The sequence below is a fragment of the Hirundo rustica genome, chromosome 17 (genome assembly GCF_015227805.2).
Source record: "Hirundo rustica isolate bHirRus1 chromosome 17, bHirRus1.pri.v3, whole genome shotgun sequence".
Taxonomy (NCBI): domain Eukaryota; kingdom Metazoa; phylum Chordata; class Aves; order Passeriformes; family Hirundinidae; genus Hirundo; species Hirundo rustica.
The window spans coordinates 11931151-11945793 of record NC_053466.1 but is presented as its reverse complement, the minus strand read 5'-3'; the positions used below and the strand labels follow the sequence as shown (position 1 = coordinate 11945793).

General features: G+C 54.8%; 4 protein-coding genes across 7 annotated transcripts; 2 read left to right on the top strand and 2 right to left on the bottom strand.

Moving 5' to 3' along the window:
* Positions 1 to 98: 98 nt before the first annotated feature.
* On the top strand, positions 99 to 5461 carry SPRING1 (SREBF pathway regulator in golgi 1). The gene is made up of 5 exons (XM_040081285.2): positions 99 to 257; positions 863 to 1019; positions 2201 to 2352; positions 2865 to 2978; positions 3971 to 5461. The coding sequence occupies exons 1-5, from the start codon at positions 147 to 149 to the stop codon at positions 4052 to 4054; spliced, it is 618 nt and encodes a 205-aa protein (XP_039937219.1). The 5' UTR covers positions 99 to 146; the 3' UTR covers positions 4055 to 5461.
* A 426-nt stretch (positions 5462 to 5887) lies between these two features.
* Positions 5888 to 11906, top strand: C17H22orf15 (chromosome 17 C22orf15 homolog). Of its 2 annotated transcripts, none has more exons than XM_040081083.2 (5): positions 5888 to 6014; positions 8818 to 9014; positions 10066 to 10152; positions 10394 to 10519; positions 10797 to 11074. In XM_040081083.2, the coding sequence occupies exons 2-5, from the start codon at positions 8990 to 8992 to the stop codon at positions 11072 to 11074; spliced, it is 516 nt and encodes a 171-aa protein (XP_039937017.2). In that variant the 5' UTR covers positions 5888 to 6014; positions 8818 to 8989. The 2 variants fall into 2 exon arrangements, with proteins under 2 accessions (XP_039937017.2, XP_058278837.1); XM_058422854.1 differs by lacking the exon at positions 5888 to 6014 and adding an exon at positions 11308 to 11906 and having other exon boundaries at positions 8832 to 9014; positions 10797 to 10871.
* VPREB3 (V-set pre-B cell surrogate light chain 3) lies at positions 5990 to 12080 on the bottom strand. Of its 3 annotated transcripts, none has more exons than XM_040081089.2 (3): positions 11867 to 12080; positions 6901 to 7026; positions 5990 to 6659 (listed from the first exon to the last, which is right to left on the bottom strand). In XM_040081089.2, exons 2-3 carry the CDS (start codon positions 6947 to 6949, stop codon positions 6331 to 6333), a joined length of 378 nt encoding a protein of 125 aa, XP_039937023.1. In that variant the 5' UTR covers positions 6950 to 7026; positions 11867 to 12080; the 3' UTR covers positions 5990 to 6330. The 3 variants fall into 3 exon arrangements, with proteins under 3 accessions (XP_039937023.1, XP_039937019.1, XP_039937020.1); XM_040081085.2 differs by lacking the exon at positions 11867 to 12080 and adding an exon at positions 10891 to 11029; XM_040081086.1 differs by lacking the exon at positions 11867 to 12080 and adding an exon at positions 10480 to 10876.
* A 789-nt stretch (positions 12081 to 12869) lies between these two features.
* Positions 12870 to 14199, bottom strand: CHCHD10 (coiled-coil-helix-coiled-coil-helix domain containing 10). Its single transcript, XM_040081084.2, has 4 exons — positions 14135 to 14199; positions 13870 to 14053; positions 13537 to 13681; positions 12870 to 13135 (listed from the first exon to the last, which is right to left on the bottom strand). The coding sequence occupies exons 1-4, from the start codon at positions 14197 to 14199 to the stop codon at positions 13116 to 13118; spliced, it is 414 nt and encodes a 137-aa protein (XP_039937018.1). The 3' UTR covers positions 12870 to 13115.
* Between the last annotated feature and the right edge of the window lie 444 nt (positions 14200 to 14643).

The following is a 14643-nucleotide window of genomic DNA, read 5'->3' as shown; positions in this document are numbered from 1 at the left end:
CCCGCGCCCTCCCGGCCGCACTTCCGTGTCCCCGCCCCGCCGGCGGAAGCGCTGGGGCCGCGCTGGTGCCGCCCGGGGCTGGGCGCTGCTCGCTGCGGGCCCGCCGGTGATGCCGGCCCCGGGCCCGCGCTGCCCCTCGCCCGGCCATGCTGCCCTGCGGGGCCGTGCTCTGGCGGCGGCTGCTCAGGAAGCGATGGGTGCTCGGCGTCGTCTTCGGGCTCTCGCTCGTTTACTTCATCACCAGCACCTTCAAGCAGGTCGGTGCCCGCCCCTGCCCCGACACGCCGCGGGGTGGGTTAAAACATCCCGTAGCCCACGGTGACTTTTGTTCTGCGGGTGCTGCCGCTGGAGTCCTGGGGAATGCTGCCGTGAGAATGGAGTTATAAGTATTTAATAGACGCAGGAGTTTTAAATAGGAATGCCCGATTCCGCGTTTGACAGCAATAGTGGTTTGAACCAAAACTAGGAAAAGAAAGTCTCTCCGATGGGTTTGGTAGTTGTCTTTGTGTCCCTTGGGGGTGGTGATTCCACTGGCAGAGGGCTCGTGAAAGAGAAATACGTTCAGCTGTGGTTATTTAATATAATGTATACTACTTTTGTGGTTGTAGTGACTGGGTTCAGCTGTGTTAGCTGATCCATGGTGAACTTGAATACCCTTCCTTTACTGGACTGTGTATCTTCCCGTTTTGTATAGCGTGGAGTAAAATACTACAACTAGTAAATTGTTTGCACCACTGATGCTGGAGTTTCCTGTGCTGTGGAGTTTACAAGCACTAGGCATCTTTGATCCTGGGAAAGCCACGTGGATTGAAGTGGCAGAAGGAACTTGGATGTTTGGTTGCATTCCTGTTTTTCCTTGCAGGAAGAGAGGATGGTGAGAGATCGGAATCTCCTCCAAGTGCAGGAGCATGAGCAGCCCATCATGTGGAAGGTGAAGTTCAGCTCGGGGAACAGCAGTCAGCTGAGCAACCAGTGCAGGAACTCTGTGCAGGGGAAGCTCCTCATTACAGATGAACTGGGTATAGTTGATATTTAGTTGAATTTATTCTGCATATGGCAGTGCTGAACGCTGCTTTGCCTGTCTGACTGCTGTCGGCACTTTCGTGGAACAACTGCTCTTTATTAAGGCTTTTTTACTCAGCCCTTGGCCTGTTCTCCTCTGGCTGGTTCACTTCCGCTGCAGACGCTGCTGCTTTGGTTCTGGGCACAACAGAGTCAGGCCCAGGGCTGCATGAGTGTGACTGTGACCACCCTAAAGTCAAAGAATTCCAGTTACCTTTGCACAGAACCCAGATGTTTAATCCTGCTCAGTTTGCTGTGGTTGCTTGCAGGGCTCTTGGTGTCTCCCTGCAGTGTGCTCCTGCTGTCAGGGGCATTAGGGAGAGCAATTGAGGAAACCTTGGCCGTATGGAGGCAGCTCAGGACTGGTGTAATTAGTGCTCAGTGACAATTAACAAGCTCATCTAACCTGAGGTTATTAACCACATGTTTTAAGTGGTAGAAGTTGAAGACCCTTTCCTGCACTGTGCTTGTTGCTTAGACCCTGGATCTTTCTTGGCCACAAATCAAGGCTATAGAAAACCCACCACATCTTTTGTGATTTGCATCAATGTTAAATTTGGCACTGCCTGACTTAGGCTTAGTGCCAGTTCATAAGATCTCTAAAAATAGCAGCTCTCTCACAGACTAACACTGTGGTAGTACCGTTTCCATAAGGCTATATACCATATTTCTAAACAATTAAGGATTCCACTTAGCAATTAATATTACACTATCCTGCATGGCCAAATCTAAGTCTCTTCATGCTGAACTCTAAGAGAATTATCCAGAGACAGACCTGTTGAAAAAAACACGTGTCATGTTTTTTTTTTCCAGTGCAATCAATGCCAATTCCATTCCCCCCTTTACAACAAGGAACTATGCCCCCAAAAAGTCAGAACTTAAATGATCTGCATTTAAAGACTCATAGTGTATATACAGCACATATTAGAGTGGGATATAATAGTTGTGCAGATAACACCAGCCTGTTTGAAACACTGCTCTCCATTTCAAAGAATGGCTACACAGGACTGAGGGGGATCATAATTTACTAAATGATAAACAAACCCGCTCTTAAGGAAGGTGGTTCTTACTGCAGACTTTCATAGAGCATACAGAGGGCTGTGCCTAGCCAGTTGTTACCCCTGATGCTGTTTTCCAGGCTACATCTGTGAGAGGAAGGACCTGCTGGTGAACGGCTGCTGCAATGTGAACGTGCCCAGCACCAGGCTGTACAGCTGTGACAGCTGCCTGCCCAACGGCTGCTGCAGCGTCTACGAGTACTGCGTGTCCTGCTGCCTGCAGCCCAGCAAGGTGATGGACCTTCTCCTGCTTCCCAGGTGTCCTCAGCTGCTCGGGTTCCCCTGTGGCTAAAAGAGCTTCTTTGTGAGGAGCTTTGCCCGTAGAGGGATGGTTCCTTTTCTTGGAAGGATGAGGAAAGCCTCCAAGGAGCATATGGCAAGCTGTGGATAAAGCTTTAACAAAATTCATCTTTCCCACCTTTGGGAGGAAATATTGGGAGCCTTGCAAAGCGTTTCAGCTTCAGGGGAATTGCATTTGCTGAAGGGAAATGATTGCAGAAGAGTTACTCCAGCCAGCGTTAGTTTTGTAGTTGGCACTTCCCCGTATTCTGTGAGCTTCTCTAGATTCTTGTCGTGCCGCTGGGGTTCCGAGGCAGTGGCCTTTCAGTGCTTGCTAGAAATCCTAAGTGGAGTTGCTTACTATTCCTCTGATACCTGAGCTTTGTAGGTTAGGGTGGGCTTTGATTACTCCTTGCTGAAGCAGAGTCTTTCTGTGTTTTGCCTTCTCTTTGCTGACCACTCCAGCAACATCTCCTGGAGCGGTTCTTGAACCGGGCAGCGATTGCTTTCCAAAACCTCTTCATGGCAGTGGAAGATCACTTTGAGCTGTGTCTGGCCAAATGTAGGACTTCATCACAGGTGAGGCACAAGCACGTGTCCAGGGCCCAAAGAAGTGCCCGTGGAAAATGGGGCCCAATCCTGTGAATGGCTGGTGTGTCGTGTTTGTATTTTCATAGCAGATGAAGCTGTGGCTGAGAGCCAGTCTGAAGGCAAAGCACATATTTATATTTACAGCAGCACAAGTTGCACGTTCTCTTTAGGAAAGAAGAGCTTAACTAAAGTGAGACAGAGTTTGGTGACCAGGGAAGATCTCAGATGAGTTCTGGGGAAGATCTCATTAGGATGAAAACAGTGAGAGCTGTTCCCAGTAGCCTCAGAATGCTCTTTATTTTACAGTACAGTTGGAGACCAACCATGTGCTGACAATCATCTGCATAGTAACTCAAAAACTATGTTGTAATTTCTTTGCTTGTTAAAGACAGAGATGAACTTCTGTTACCCATGTGATTTTATCAGAAGTTTTGGTCTAAGCCAGCAGTGGCCCTTTTAGAAAGTGCTGTTGGCCATGTCCTGCAGCTTCAGTATTTATAGGGATGGACTGCAGACAAAGGATAGAGTTCCAAATGTCTCCAAAGTTACTGGGATTTTTTTACCCATAAAATGAGAACTCTGCCTTTTATCAAGAAGAATGCACACATCTCAAGTACCAGCTTTATTGTGCTTTGCTTGCTTAGAACATTTGATGATAGTGCCTAAACATATCTTTTTTTTTTTTTTTTTTTAATGTAATCTGTTCCTGCCTAGTTGGGTACTCTCTTGAAAAGAAAGGATGTTCTGGTTCAACATTGCAGTGCTGTAATACATCAACTGGCTCTTGTATGTTGGCAGTGCAGAGTTCTTTGACTCCAAAGACTCTGATGTGTAGAAGAATTTGGGATTTTTTTTTTTTTTGCCTGTTCATTAACGCTGTGGGTTTTGTCCCTCAGTGGAGGGATGCCTTGTTTCACTGTGTGTATATTGTTAAATATACTGTGTGTGTATTGTTAAAGCTTCTCCTCCTTTCCTGGCAGAGTGTGCAGCATGAGAACACCTACAGAGACCCAATTGCCAAGTACTGCTATGGCGAGTACCCCCCCGAGCTCCTGCCTGTTTGAGAGCTGCAGACCTGAGCAGAAGGAACGAAATGGAGACTTGAATGCAAAAGAACAAGACAGCAGCTGTTGCTTTACCAAAGCCTCAGTGTAAAAAGCTTGTCTTGTATGTGCAGGCAAACCCAGAGGTGAACAGAGGAAGTTAGGAACTTAAGTTCTTCGGGACTGAATCTCGTTTCTTCAATTTATTATGCACCTGCTTTGGAGCGCAGGTACTGTGCTACTGTGCCAGTGCTTTCTTTGAATACTTCCTCTAAATTGCAGGAATTGTGGAGTCAATCTGGGCTCTAGAACATCATGGGAAGAATATCTAATGTGGCTTTGCAGCTGTAAATGGAGATTCAGTTGTGTCTCTGCAGTCCAGAGCGACAGTGGAAACTGGAGGACTTTTCCTTTCAGAGAGCAAAGCATGCCCGCTGTGCTTCTCTCTCTGGAACCCTTCTTGACATGCATGGTGTACACTACATATGTAATTATGAATTATTTATTCATTTTATATGGGTCACTGGCTGAAGTATGGGTGCTTTGCATAGCTAGTTGTGGATGCCTTTCAGTCACTGGTTTGCTTTGTCAGCTAGAAGGGATATTTTAGATCCTGACTAAAGTTGGCAGTTGTTTTTTTCTCCCTCCTTAGTCCAAAGGAATTGCATTGGGATTTGTCACTTTAGTACTTATGTTCCTCTTAGTGAGTTTAAACCATTCAGAACTCCAATGGAGTTGTTCTTCTGCCGAAGTCCCATAGCACAAGAGAAGAGCAGGGATCTGCCTAGGATGGGATGTTCATTGTCTCTAAACACTTTCCTTGTCACTCTGCAGCAGTTTCCTCAAAGAGGAGTCCGGTTTTGTGAGCAGCTCTCTGCTGTCTGCTTGCTGACAGGGAGCAGGGAGGATTTCTTTGCTTGAACCTGTTCAGGCCTTGGTATTTTAAATGTGTTTGACTCCTGGTTGTGCAGGAGGCAAAAGGTTGGAGTTGAGCTCTCCACAGCACCTTTCCCAGGCCTGCCTGTGCCTTTCCACACTGCTCCAGGGAAGGAGGCAGGATGGCTCTGCCAGCCTATTCCAACTCCTCGGCATTTCCTGAAATGTTTTACATCTGCACCTCAGGAAGCAAACAGCAGCTTCCTTTTAGCCCTCAGAGCCCCCTTACGCCAAATTCAAGCTGATCTTCACCTTTGACAAACACAATGAACAGGACTAAGTTACACGAAAACAAGAATTCGTTATCCCATGCTTGCTTTACACAATCCAGAGCCCAGCTCCTGCCACTGTACCTCAGCCAATGGGGAAAGGAAGAGGGCAACGTGTGCCCGGGAGTTCAGGATAAAAGGAGGCTGCGTCCTCCGAAAGCTCGAGAGAGACCCCACGGGTCTATGGCTTAGTGGACTCTCTACCTTTATTCGAATAAAGTTGCAGGACTCCTCTGTCTCCTTTGCGGACATTGGCTTTTCATAGCTTGGCTTTTCGCACCCGCCGAACACCAGCAAGGCCGGGACTCCCACGCGCACTGAGGTGACCCGGAAGTGACGCGGTTGAAATTGCCCTCGTGAGCCAATGGCAGTGCCGGCTTCTCCTCACGTGACACCACCGCCCGCCGACGGGTCCTAACGCTCGCCGCCGCTCGCGCCCCTAACTGAGCATGCGCAGTCACAAAAAAAAAAAAAAATCCCATCCCGGTGTTTTCCCAATTCTGTGGGAATTTTGTGGGAAGATCCTTCATCCTTCTGTGTGAAAACTGCCCCACGAAGTACCCGCGTCTGTCTGCGGGGGTACCCGTGTCCCTGACCCCGCAGGGGCACGGGGCGGTGCTGTGGGACCAGGGGCTGCTCCAGCGATGGGTGAGGGATGGCTGAGGGCTCTGCCCGGCCCCAGAGACCCCGCCAGGGCCGCAGCCCCTCCTGCCCGCCCTCCTGGCCCGGGTACAACGACACGAGCCGCGGGGGTGAGGAATAACCTTTATTAGCAGGTGAGCAAAACTCTGCGGAAGCCCCAGCCAGGTCGAGACCGCCTCGTGCCAGGTGCTGGAAGACCCCAGGAAAGCCAGGCCACAGCCGAGCCCTCCATGCTCCCGCTGCAGCAGGACGTATCGGGCTGTCTGACTCCCCCATGGAGGACAAAGCTTGGGGATAAAGAGGAGGTTGCTGCACCCCCCAGCACGAGGCAGCGCTGCCGGGCCTGCTCAAGCATGCAAAGATGGATTTTTCCCATCCCTCCCAGGACTGCTGCTCTCCCTGCGCATCAGGGTGGCCGAGGAAAGCGCGGAAAGCTTTAGTTCCCCGTTCCTAGAGCCATTTGAGGGCAGGTGACAGGGAGCAGTAATAGGTGCCGTTGTCATCCTGGCAGGCAGATGCGATGGTGAGGATGCAGGCATTGCTGGCCAGGTCCTTGGTGGCTGAGAAGCGGTCGGGAGTCTTGGCAGGCTTGTGCTTGTCTCGCTCGGAGTTGTAGTAGAGCAGATACCTGAGGGAGTGCCCCGGGCGCTGCTGGTACCAGGAGATGCCGAACTGGGTGATGTTGTACTGGGGGCTCAGGGTGCAGGACAGCCGAGCGGTCTGCCCGGGCAGCACGAACACGGATTGCGGCTGGGTCAGCACGGGCTGAGCCCTGGAAGCTGCACGCGCCGAGGATGCAGTTAGTGATGGGCTGAGCCGTGTCCCCCATCACCCTCAGCCCCAAAATGTGCCTCAGCTCCCTTGAGGCAACGCCGTTACCCCACCACCATCCTGCTCATGGCATCACACAGCCCTGGAGCAAAATGCCCTGCTCAAACCAACCTCCCCTTGCCCAGTCCAGGCCTGCCCAGCACCCTGCAGTGCCCCCAGGCAGAGCTGACTCGGCCACACCATCCTTACCTGTGCCCAGCATCCCCACCAGGAGCAGCACGGTGAAGCCCAGGGCCATGGCAGGAGGCAGAGGAAGGGAGGCTGTTTCAGAGAGGGTCTGGGGTGCTGCACAAAGCCAGGGTGATGCCGTGGGCACTGGCGGGATGTATGTAAATGACACAGGGGGCTCAGGGACTCAGCTCCCCGGGGCTGCTCGCTCTGCTGCAGCTGGGCTTCAGGGAGGGGATGAGAGCCACCCCCCTTCACCCCAGCACATTTCCTTCAGCTGCACCAACACAGCCACAGCCCACCCCACCACACCATGCCCTGGGCAGTGGGGTGGCATCGCTGACCATCTCTCTTTGCTGATGGGAGGAGCAGAGAGCTTTCCCTGGGGTCTCACACTCAAGCCCTCTGCTGCCAGGCACGCAGGAGGCCAGGAGCCTGAGCCACACCATGCCAAGGATGCTCTGGGGAGGCAGCAGGGTGGAGGCCACCAGGGACAATGGAAGATGAGGGAGGCAGCTGTTCCATCACAGAAGCAACATAAGGAAAGTTGCTGCTCCCTTCCTACAGCTCCATCACACTCTGACAGTAATGACTTGGCAGGGTTTCAGCATAACTTGCAGGAGGGTTTGGGAGCTGCCAATGGTGCTGAGGGTGCTGCCTCTTCACCAGGGCCACCTCAGGAGCAGCAGCCATGGGCAGCTGTGCTGGGTGGCTGCTGAGGTCACCGGGCAGGAGGTGTGTCCCCAGGGAGCAGAGGTGGCTGCAGCACAGCTGGTGCCTGGTGCGGAAGGACAGCAGACCGTTACAGCCAACGGCCACCAGCTCAGCAGGCGTGAATCCCTCGTGCCTGTGACACCTGTCACGGGGCCCAGGGACACCGAGTCACATGGCCACTAGCCCAGCAGCCTCAGCAGTGAGGGCAGCAGGCACTTCTCCTGTGTCAGAGCCGCTGGGTGCCTCCTGCCCTCCAGAGGCAGGCCCAGCCCCTGCCACCCCCTCACCGTGCAGGGACAGCCGCTCCCCCTCTGCAGCACCCACAGAGGCACCAAGCCAAAGACGTTTGCAAGTTTGCCCCTGCAGCAATCAGCAGTTTGTGTTGCATGCAGCCGGGCCATGAGTTCCTGCAGGTACGAGCACGCTGCAGGTGCAGCTCCAGCTGTTGCCCACCAGCGCTCCCCAAATTCTGCAAAGCGGTGGCAAGATGAACACGAGTCTCCCTGCACATGTCCTAGGGGAGGCGACACACACACACCCCCCTTGTGCCAAGCTCTGAGCAGGTCATGCATTAGACTGACTGTGAAGTGAAACCTGGCAAGACAGAGAGAAATCACGTCCTCATGCGAGGAGGGGCATTCCAGAGAAAGGGAATTTGTCCTCAGAGCAGTGAGCACTGGATAATGCTGCACATCAGTGTTGTCACTGCTTCCCACCATTCTGGCCCTCCTCATCTGCTGAGCAGCCCAGGGACATGATTTCATCCATGTTTTCCACAGGAAAAGGGGATGATGCTACAGGGCTATGACTGCAGGAACACTTGCACAGCAACATTTGGGCACCAAACAGAAGATGCAGCTGGCACATGACCATGTACACCATGGGGCTGCAAAGCCCCACTGCCTCCTGCTCCAGAGTAGGACCAGCACAGGCAGGATCCTCTGGGAGATTTTTCCAGTGGCATCCAGTCACATCACAGAGGAGGCCAGGCTGCCCTTGCAGCAGTGCTGGGCTCGGTTAGGAGCAGGGTGAGCAGATGTGGCACCACCACAGCCAGGATGAGCCGCAGGACAAATGGGGGGAAGGGGGGGCGGGCAGGAAACACAACGAGACTACAAAAAGTCTGAAATTCAGAGCGTCTGGGACCACATGGAGCAGGCAGCCTTCCCAGCAGGCTATTGTTCAGCTCAGCCCTTGCTTTTCCTCCCCTCTCTCCCCCGGCAGGACACTCGAGAATCTGCAGGGGGCATTCACTGTTGCTGGGCGATCTGGCTACTGAAACCACAACAGCGTCAGTGGGAAATGAGCCTGCGTGTCCTGGGCTCTCCAGCAGCTCCCGGCGCTGCCTGCAGGAGGGGACCCGGCCCCACAGCCCTGCCGGGGGCACAGCGGCTCCATGTTCGCCACAGTGAGGTTCGGAGGTAGGTGGGGAAAGGCCCGGCCCTGCCTCAGCCCTGCGGCCAGCCGGGCACCGGGGCCACCCTCATCACCCGCACAGGGGACAGGGAGGGACACAGCAGCTGGTGCACAGCAGTGCCCAGTGCTCAGGGAACAGGCAGGAGAGCTCTGCCAGGGCACAGCACCATCCTGCACCTCACCTGCTTTAAAAAAAAGGAGATCTATTACCCCTGCACTCCGAGTCATGGAGGAAAACCACTACAGCAGAGCTGGAGGGAGGGAGGAGGTGAGGATGAGTTCCCAGCCTGGCAGCTCTGGGAAATCACTGGAGGGGGCCCTGCTTATCTAGGCACAACCAGAAGAGTCATGGGGCACTAGTGCCAGCTGCTAGCAGAGCTCTTCTGTTCTGGGCTGTGTGGGAAGGGTGCCCTGACTCAAATCCTGGCTCTCAGTCTCAGAGAGCAGGTATTTGTGGGAAGGAATGACCAGCCCCTGTCCTGACCTCACCCAGTTGGCTGAAAGCCTTCTCCTGACCCCAGACACTCGTGGCTGAAGCCATCAGACACACACAGTCCTAAGCCTTTGCTCCCTTTGCTATTTGAATTGGATCCCCAGCTCTGAGTACTGACGTGTGTCAGCCCTGGGGGATTTCTCAATTGTGACAAACTCGGTCAGAGTTCATGGCCAAAATATCCTCGAGTGACTCAGCCACAATCTCCAGCTCTTTCCCCTTGTGACTGGGACCAGTTTGTAGCAGGGGACTGGCAAGGACCGGGGCTCACTGCTTTTTCCTACTCATGCTTAATGAAACAAAGCTGAAGGACAGAGACCCTTCATCAATCAGAACCATCTTCCCCAAATGAAAGCACTCACCTTCTCCCCTTGGCCACTCTCAGCACTCACTACCAGCAGCCGTGGCTGTAATGCAGCTGCTCAAAGCCCTGCAGATGCCACGGGGGGATCCTGCCTTTGCTGGCCACAGTGGGCACCTCAGCCCCCTGCTGTGCCCATGTGGCCCCTGGGTTTGGAGTGGCCACGCTCCTATCTCAGGTCTCATTCATTCCTTGTCTGCAGCCAACTGCCAAGAGATGGTGAACCTGCTCTGCTGCGTCCGGACCCTCACAGGTCACCTGAAGTGGAAGTGTCAGTGCAGGCCTGAAGGTACGAGTGCTATGGGCTGTGGTCACACACACAGGAACAGCAGAGGGTAACAGATGGGTCACATGGGAGTCACAGAACATCCCAAAACACAGGGAAAGGGACAGCAAACCTCCCACTCCCCAGATCTCAACAGACTCTGTTCAAAGTGTAACTTGCCAAGGAAAATACCTCAAAACCCCACAGGCTCATGTTGGCCACACAGAGGCACCCTGGGCTTCCTTCACCACATCTCTCCCTCCAGACTGCATCGATCTTGTGGATGAGAAGGGCACCCTGATGAACCTGAGCAAAGTGGAAGATCCTGCATCTGAATATGCCAGTAAATACCTCCAGGGAAGGCAGCGCTACATCCTCATCAGAGTTGTCCGTAAGTTCCTTGTCCAGACAGCACAGCTCAGCCTCTGGAGCAGGAAGGGCCTGCTCTGGGGGAGCTTTGGAGAGGGCTCTGTTCAGCAGTCACTTGGACACAGCACAGGTCCCAGGAGGCAGAAGCCAGCTTGGATGAAGAGTTAGAGCTGAGCCTTTGTCCAAGGGCTGCTTCAGGGGAGAAGGAACTTTTCCTGGGTAGAACGACCTGCCCCAGTTACAAGCCTTCAGTTTACAGCCAGGAGAGAAACTAATCCATTTCTCCATTCTGCTGGCAGGAGAAGAAAACTCTGAAGCCACCTGCTATGAATCCTTGCTAGAGGACCTGGGGAAGCATTACCCTGACTTACCAGGTAAGAGCCAGGCACCCACCTCATCTCCACAGAGCAGTCAGGGGTGCAGGCAAGACTCCTGTTCCCACCTCAGCCCTCGTACAGCACCTGTGGGACCTCTGATCCCCCTGTGCTCCTTCAGGGCTCTTAGAGCTGTGGGCAGCGAGTGTATTCAGGCACCAGGGGAGGGGACAAGCAGGGCTGGCGTGCAGGACCCCTCCTAGTTAAGAGTGACACCCCACAGCAGGCAGAGGCCTACCCAGCTTGTCCCCTTGGCAAAGAGGGTCATCTCCTTGGAACAAACAGGCAGGGAAGGACATCAGGAGAGATCGGGATACCCTCAAGTGTCACTCCCAGGCTGCAGTCTCACAGGTTGGCAGTGCCTTGTACAACGTGGAACAGGCAACTGACCAACACAGCAGGAAAACAACTCTGGAAGGGCTTGGTCACTCCACAGATCAGCTGCAGCAGCTCTCAGGAAAGACCCAGAGGACGGACCAGAGGAAGAAAGGCTCCTCGCAGAGGGCTCAGCCTCACACCAGCACCCGAGCCAGGAACAGGACCACCTTACAGAGCAAGAGGAGCTCAGAACTCAAGAACACCGCTAAATGAGGAACAGACCCATAACTGGTCACATGGGCAGCACAGCCTCCACCAGGGCCCCAACACCTGCCCAGTACTTACTCCCAGCACAGCAAGAGCCCCCGATCCTGGGATCCCCTGCCCCTGCAGAGCTTCACATCCACATCCCCAGCTGCACCCTGACCAGCCAGGCAAACCCAGAACCACTCTCCTGCTCCAAGGGGTCTTGTGTTCCCATGGCACAGCCTGTACTCCCCAGGGACAAGAACCTGCACCTCCTTCCCACCCACTGCACCACTTCCCCCTGCAGCGCTCCGGAGTGGCCCTGCAGGGACTGCCCGCTGCAATCACCAGGAAGAGCTGCTCCAGAGACAGCCAGGCCCCACAGCTGCAGAAGCAGCTCTTTGCCAAGATGGGTCAAAGGCAGAACACACCTGCTGCACGTGCTGCTGCTGGTTCTCCTTGACAGCTTCTCCACCCAGAGCAACACACCAACAGCCCAATATACTTATTTCTTAAAGGGAGTTGAGCAGCTTTGGAGTGGTTTCTCCCTGCTCACACAGGACAGCTCAGCACATGGAGCACTTGGGCTTTTCATCTTGCATCTGCTTTTTCCCTTGGCTGTGTCTCAGGAGAGCACAAGACACCCCTGATAAGGCCAGGCACAGCTCAGGACATCTCTACCAAGAACTTACAAGTGACATTTAGAAGGGGCAGGACTTTCAACACCAGCTTCCACTATCTGCTAACAGCATCTGCTGCCAGCATTTACCACCTAGACTTGGATTTCCTCAGAGACCCCAGCAAGAGAACTTGTCCTTTATTCCACAGTCAGAGATCAAAAGGTTAAAAAGACTCGTTCTGCCAGGAAAAAATCATCAGTTAAACATCTGAAAGTGTCCTGGTTTCACTGCTGTGCCACTGAAACTCCAGCTGAGACCTCAGAATTCCCTCTTATGCCAGCATGAGGAACAGAGTGTCCTGCTGGAGGCCAGTCCATGGGCAGCAGTCACGAGGCTGTGCCACCAAGGTGACTGTAAGAGGAACACAGCTCTACACTTCCACCTGATGCCAGTGACCTTGAGAACATTGCATAACCTGCTAGAGCTTTAAAGTCAGCTCAGCCAACTGTATCCAGGTCCCACAGCCAGACGGGTCACACTCTCTTAGCTCTGAGGTCAGGACAGGTATTCAGGAAGAGGACATCTATAGAAAAGTAACCTGTCACTAAAATACTGTGGACACGTGTTGGCTTACCTCTCTGCCGGGAGGGCAGCCAGTGTCTGCATCTCCTTCTGCCAAGTCACGCAGGCACAGTCCTTGCTAGGCTGCACCCTCTGTTTGCAGGAAATACACACCTGTGCCTTGTCCACTGGCTGATAATGCTTTGGCAGCTTAATTTTAGCTTAGGAATTAAATAAAGAGCATGCACAAATGATAGGTCCAAACAAATTCTTTTATTTCTCTGTAATAAATACAGCACTATGTGAATACTGAAGACCCTTGAGTCCAATCATTCTTTTCCTTCCCTACTAGCTCAGAAGTGAATTACCACTAGAATACTCCTGCCTGGTCAGCCTTGCTCCCTCCAGCTCACTCGCTCATTCCCTGTCTGTCCTTCCATTTCCTGTGGATAGCAGGGCTCTACAGCATGATCCTCTTCCCTACGAGGGGGCAAATTCTTCACAGGAGAGAAGAAACACCTACAGGGAAGAAGCACAAGTTCAGCATTAGGTACATGTTCCAGCAGCCAGAGTCAAAAGCTCTCTCACCCAATGTAACCAGATCACGACCTAACTAATGACACCAGCTTGTACCAAATGCAGCAGGAATTAGAGAATCAGCCAGGGGGAGCAGCAGGCTTCCCATGCAGCAAGAGTAGACTCGCTAAGTAAAGGTACCTACAGCCTCCCAACCTTCACAGACACGGTCAGAAAAACTTCTCCTTCCCTTTCCAGCTACCTACACTCTTCAGGACACAACTGCCTCCTACTTCAAGCCCTAAAAGGCATTATATCCCCAAAAGATCACTTCCGCAACCTTCAAACCCTCTGCGGTGCTCTGCTGGCAGCCGTTCCCTCCCGCAGGGACAGGGCACACTCACCATTGCTGTACTTGCACTGCTTCAGGGCCTCGTTGAAGCCCTCGCACAGGGTCAGGTCACTCTGGTTGGTAGCGCATTCCAGGAACTGCTTCATCTCATAGTGGCACGGTCCGTACGGCGACTGCTGCATCACGGGCCGGGGCTCCTGCGGCCACAGGCGCGGTCAGGGCGACCGTACGGCAGCGGAGCCTCTTCCAGCGCGCTCTCGTCCCCTCGAGCGGGGGACGGCTGCCCGTCCGTCCGTCCTTCCCTCCCTCCCCGCACGGCCCCGCTCCCTTCTCCCGCACCCCCGCCCAAGGGCGGCCCAAGGGCACAGCCCGGCCCCGCTGGCACCTGGGCGGGAGCCGCGGCCTTGGCCGGCTCAGAGGAGCCGCCGCTGAAGACGCCGGTGATGGCGCTGCCCACGACGTGTCCCACGGCGGAACCCACGGCCACGCCGGCCGCCGTGCTCGCCATCTGCGCCATCAGCCCGGGCTGCGCCGGCTGCGCCGCGGGCGCCGGGGCCGCCGGGGCCGGGCTGCGGAGAGAAGGGAGTCATGAGTGAGCGGCACCGGAGGGCGGCGTGCCCCGGTGTGCCAGCCGAGCCGAGCCCCGGTACCTGGCGGGCGCCGGAGGCGCGGCGGGCCGGGACACGCTCCTGCTGCTCCTGCTGCCCCGCGCCATCGCTGTCTGCGCGCCCCGCCCCGCGCTCCGCCTTAAGGCGGCCCGCGCCGCCACGTGACACCGCGCGCACGCGCACACGGGCGGCCCGAGCCGGGCCCCGCCCCGAGGAGGGAAGGGGAGGCCCCCGCGGAGCGCATGCGCAGAGCGCGCAGAGGGGTAGGTGCACGGCCCGCCCGGCCCCGGCAGGGGGCGCGCCAGGCCCGTGAGGGCTCGGGAGCGGGAAGAGCTCACGGGATCGGTCCCGGGGTAAATCAGGGGATCAATCGCCGGAACACCGAAACAAACACCGAGTCCAGGCGTTCACCCAGCGCTGCCAAGGCCACCAGCACCCTGTGTCCCCAGCTGCCGTACCCACACGGTTTGTGAGCACCCCCAGACGCTGACCCCAGCGCTGCCCTGGGTAGCCGTGCCGAGGCCGGGCAACCCTTTCTGTGAAATTTTCCC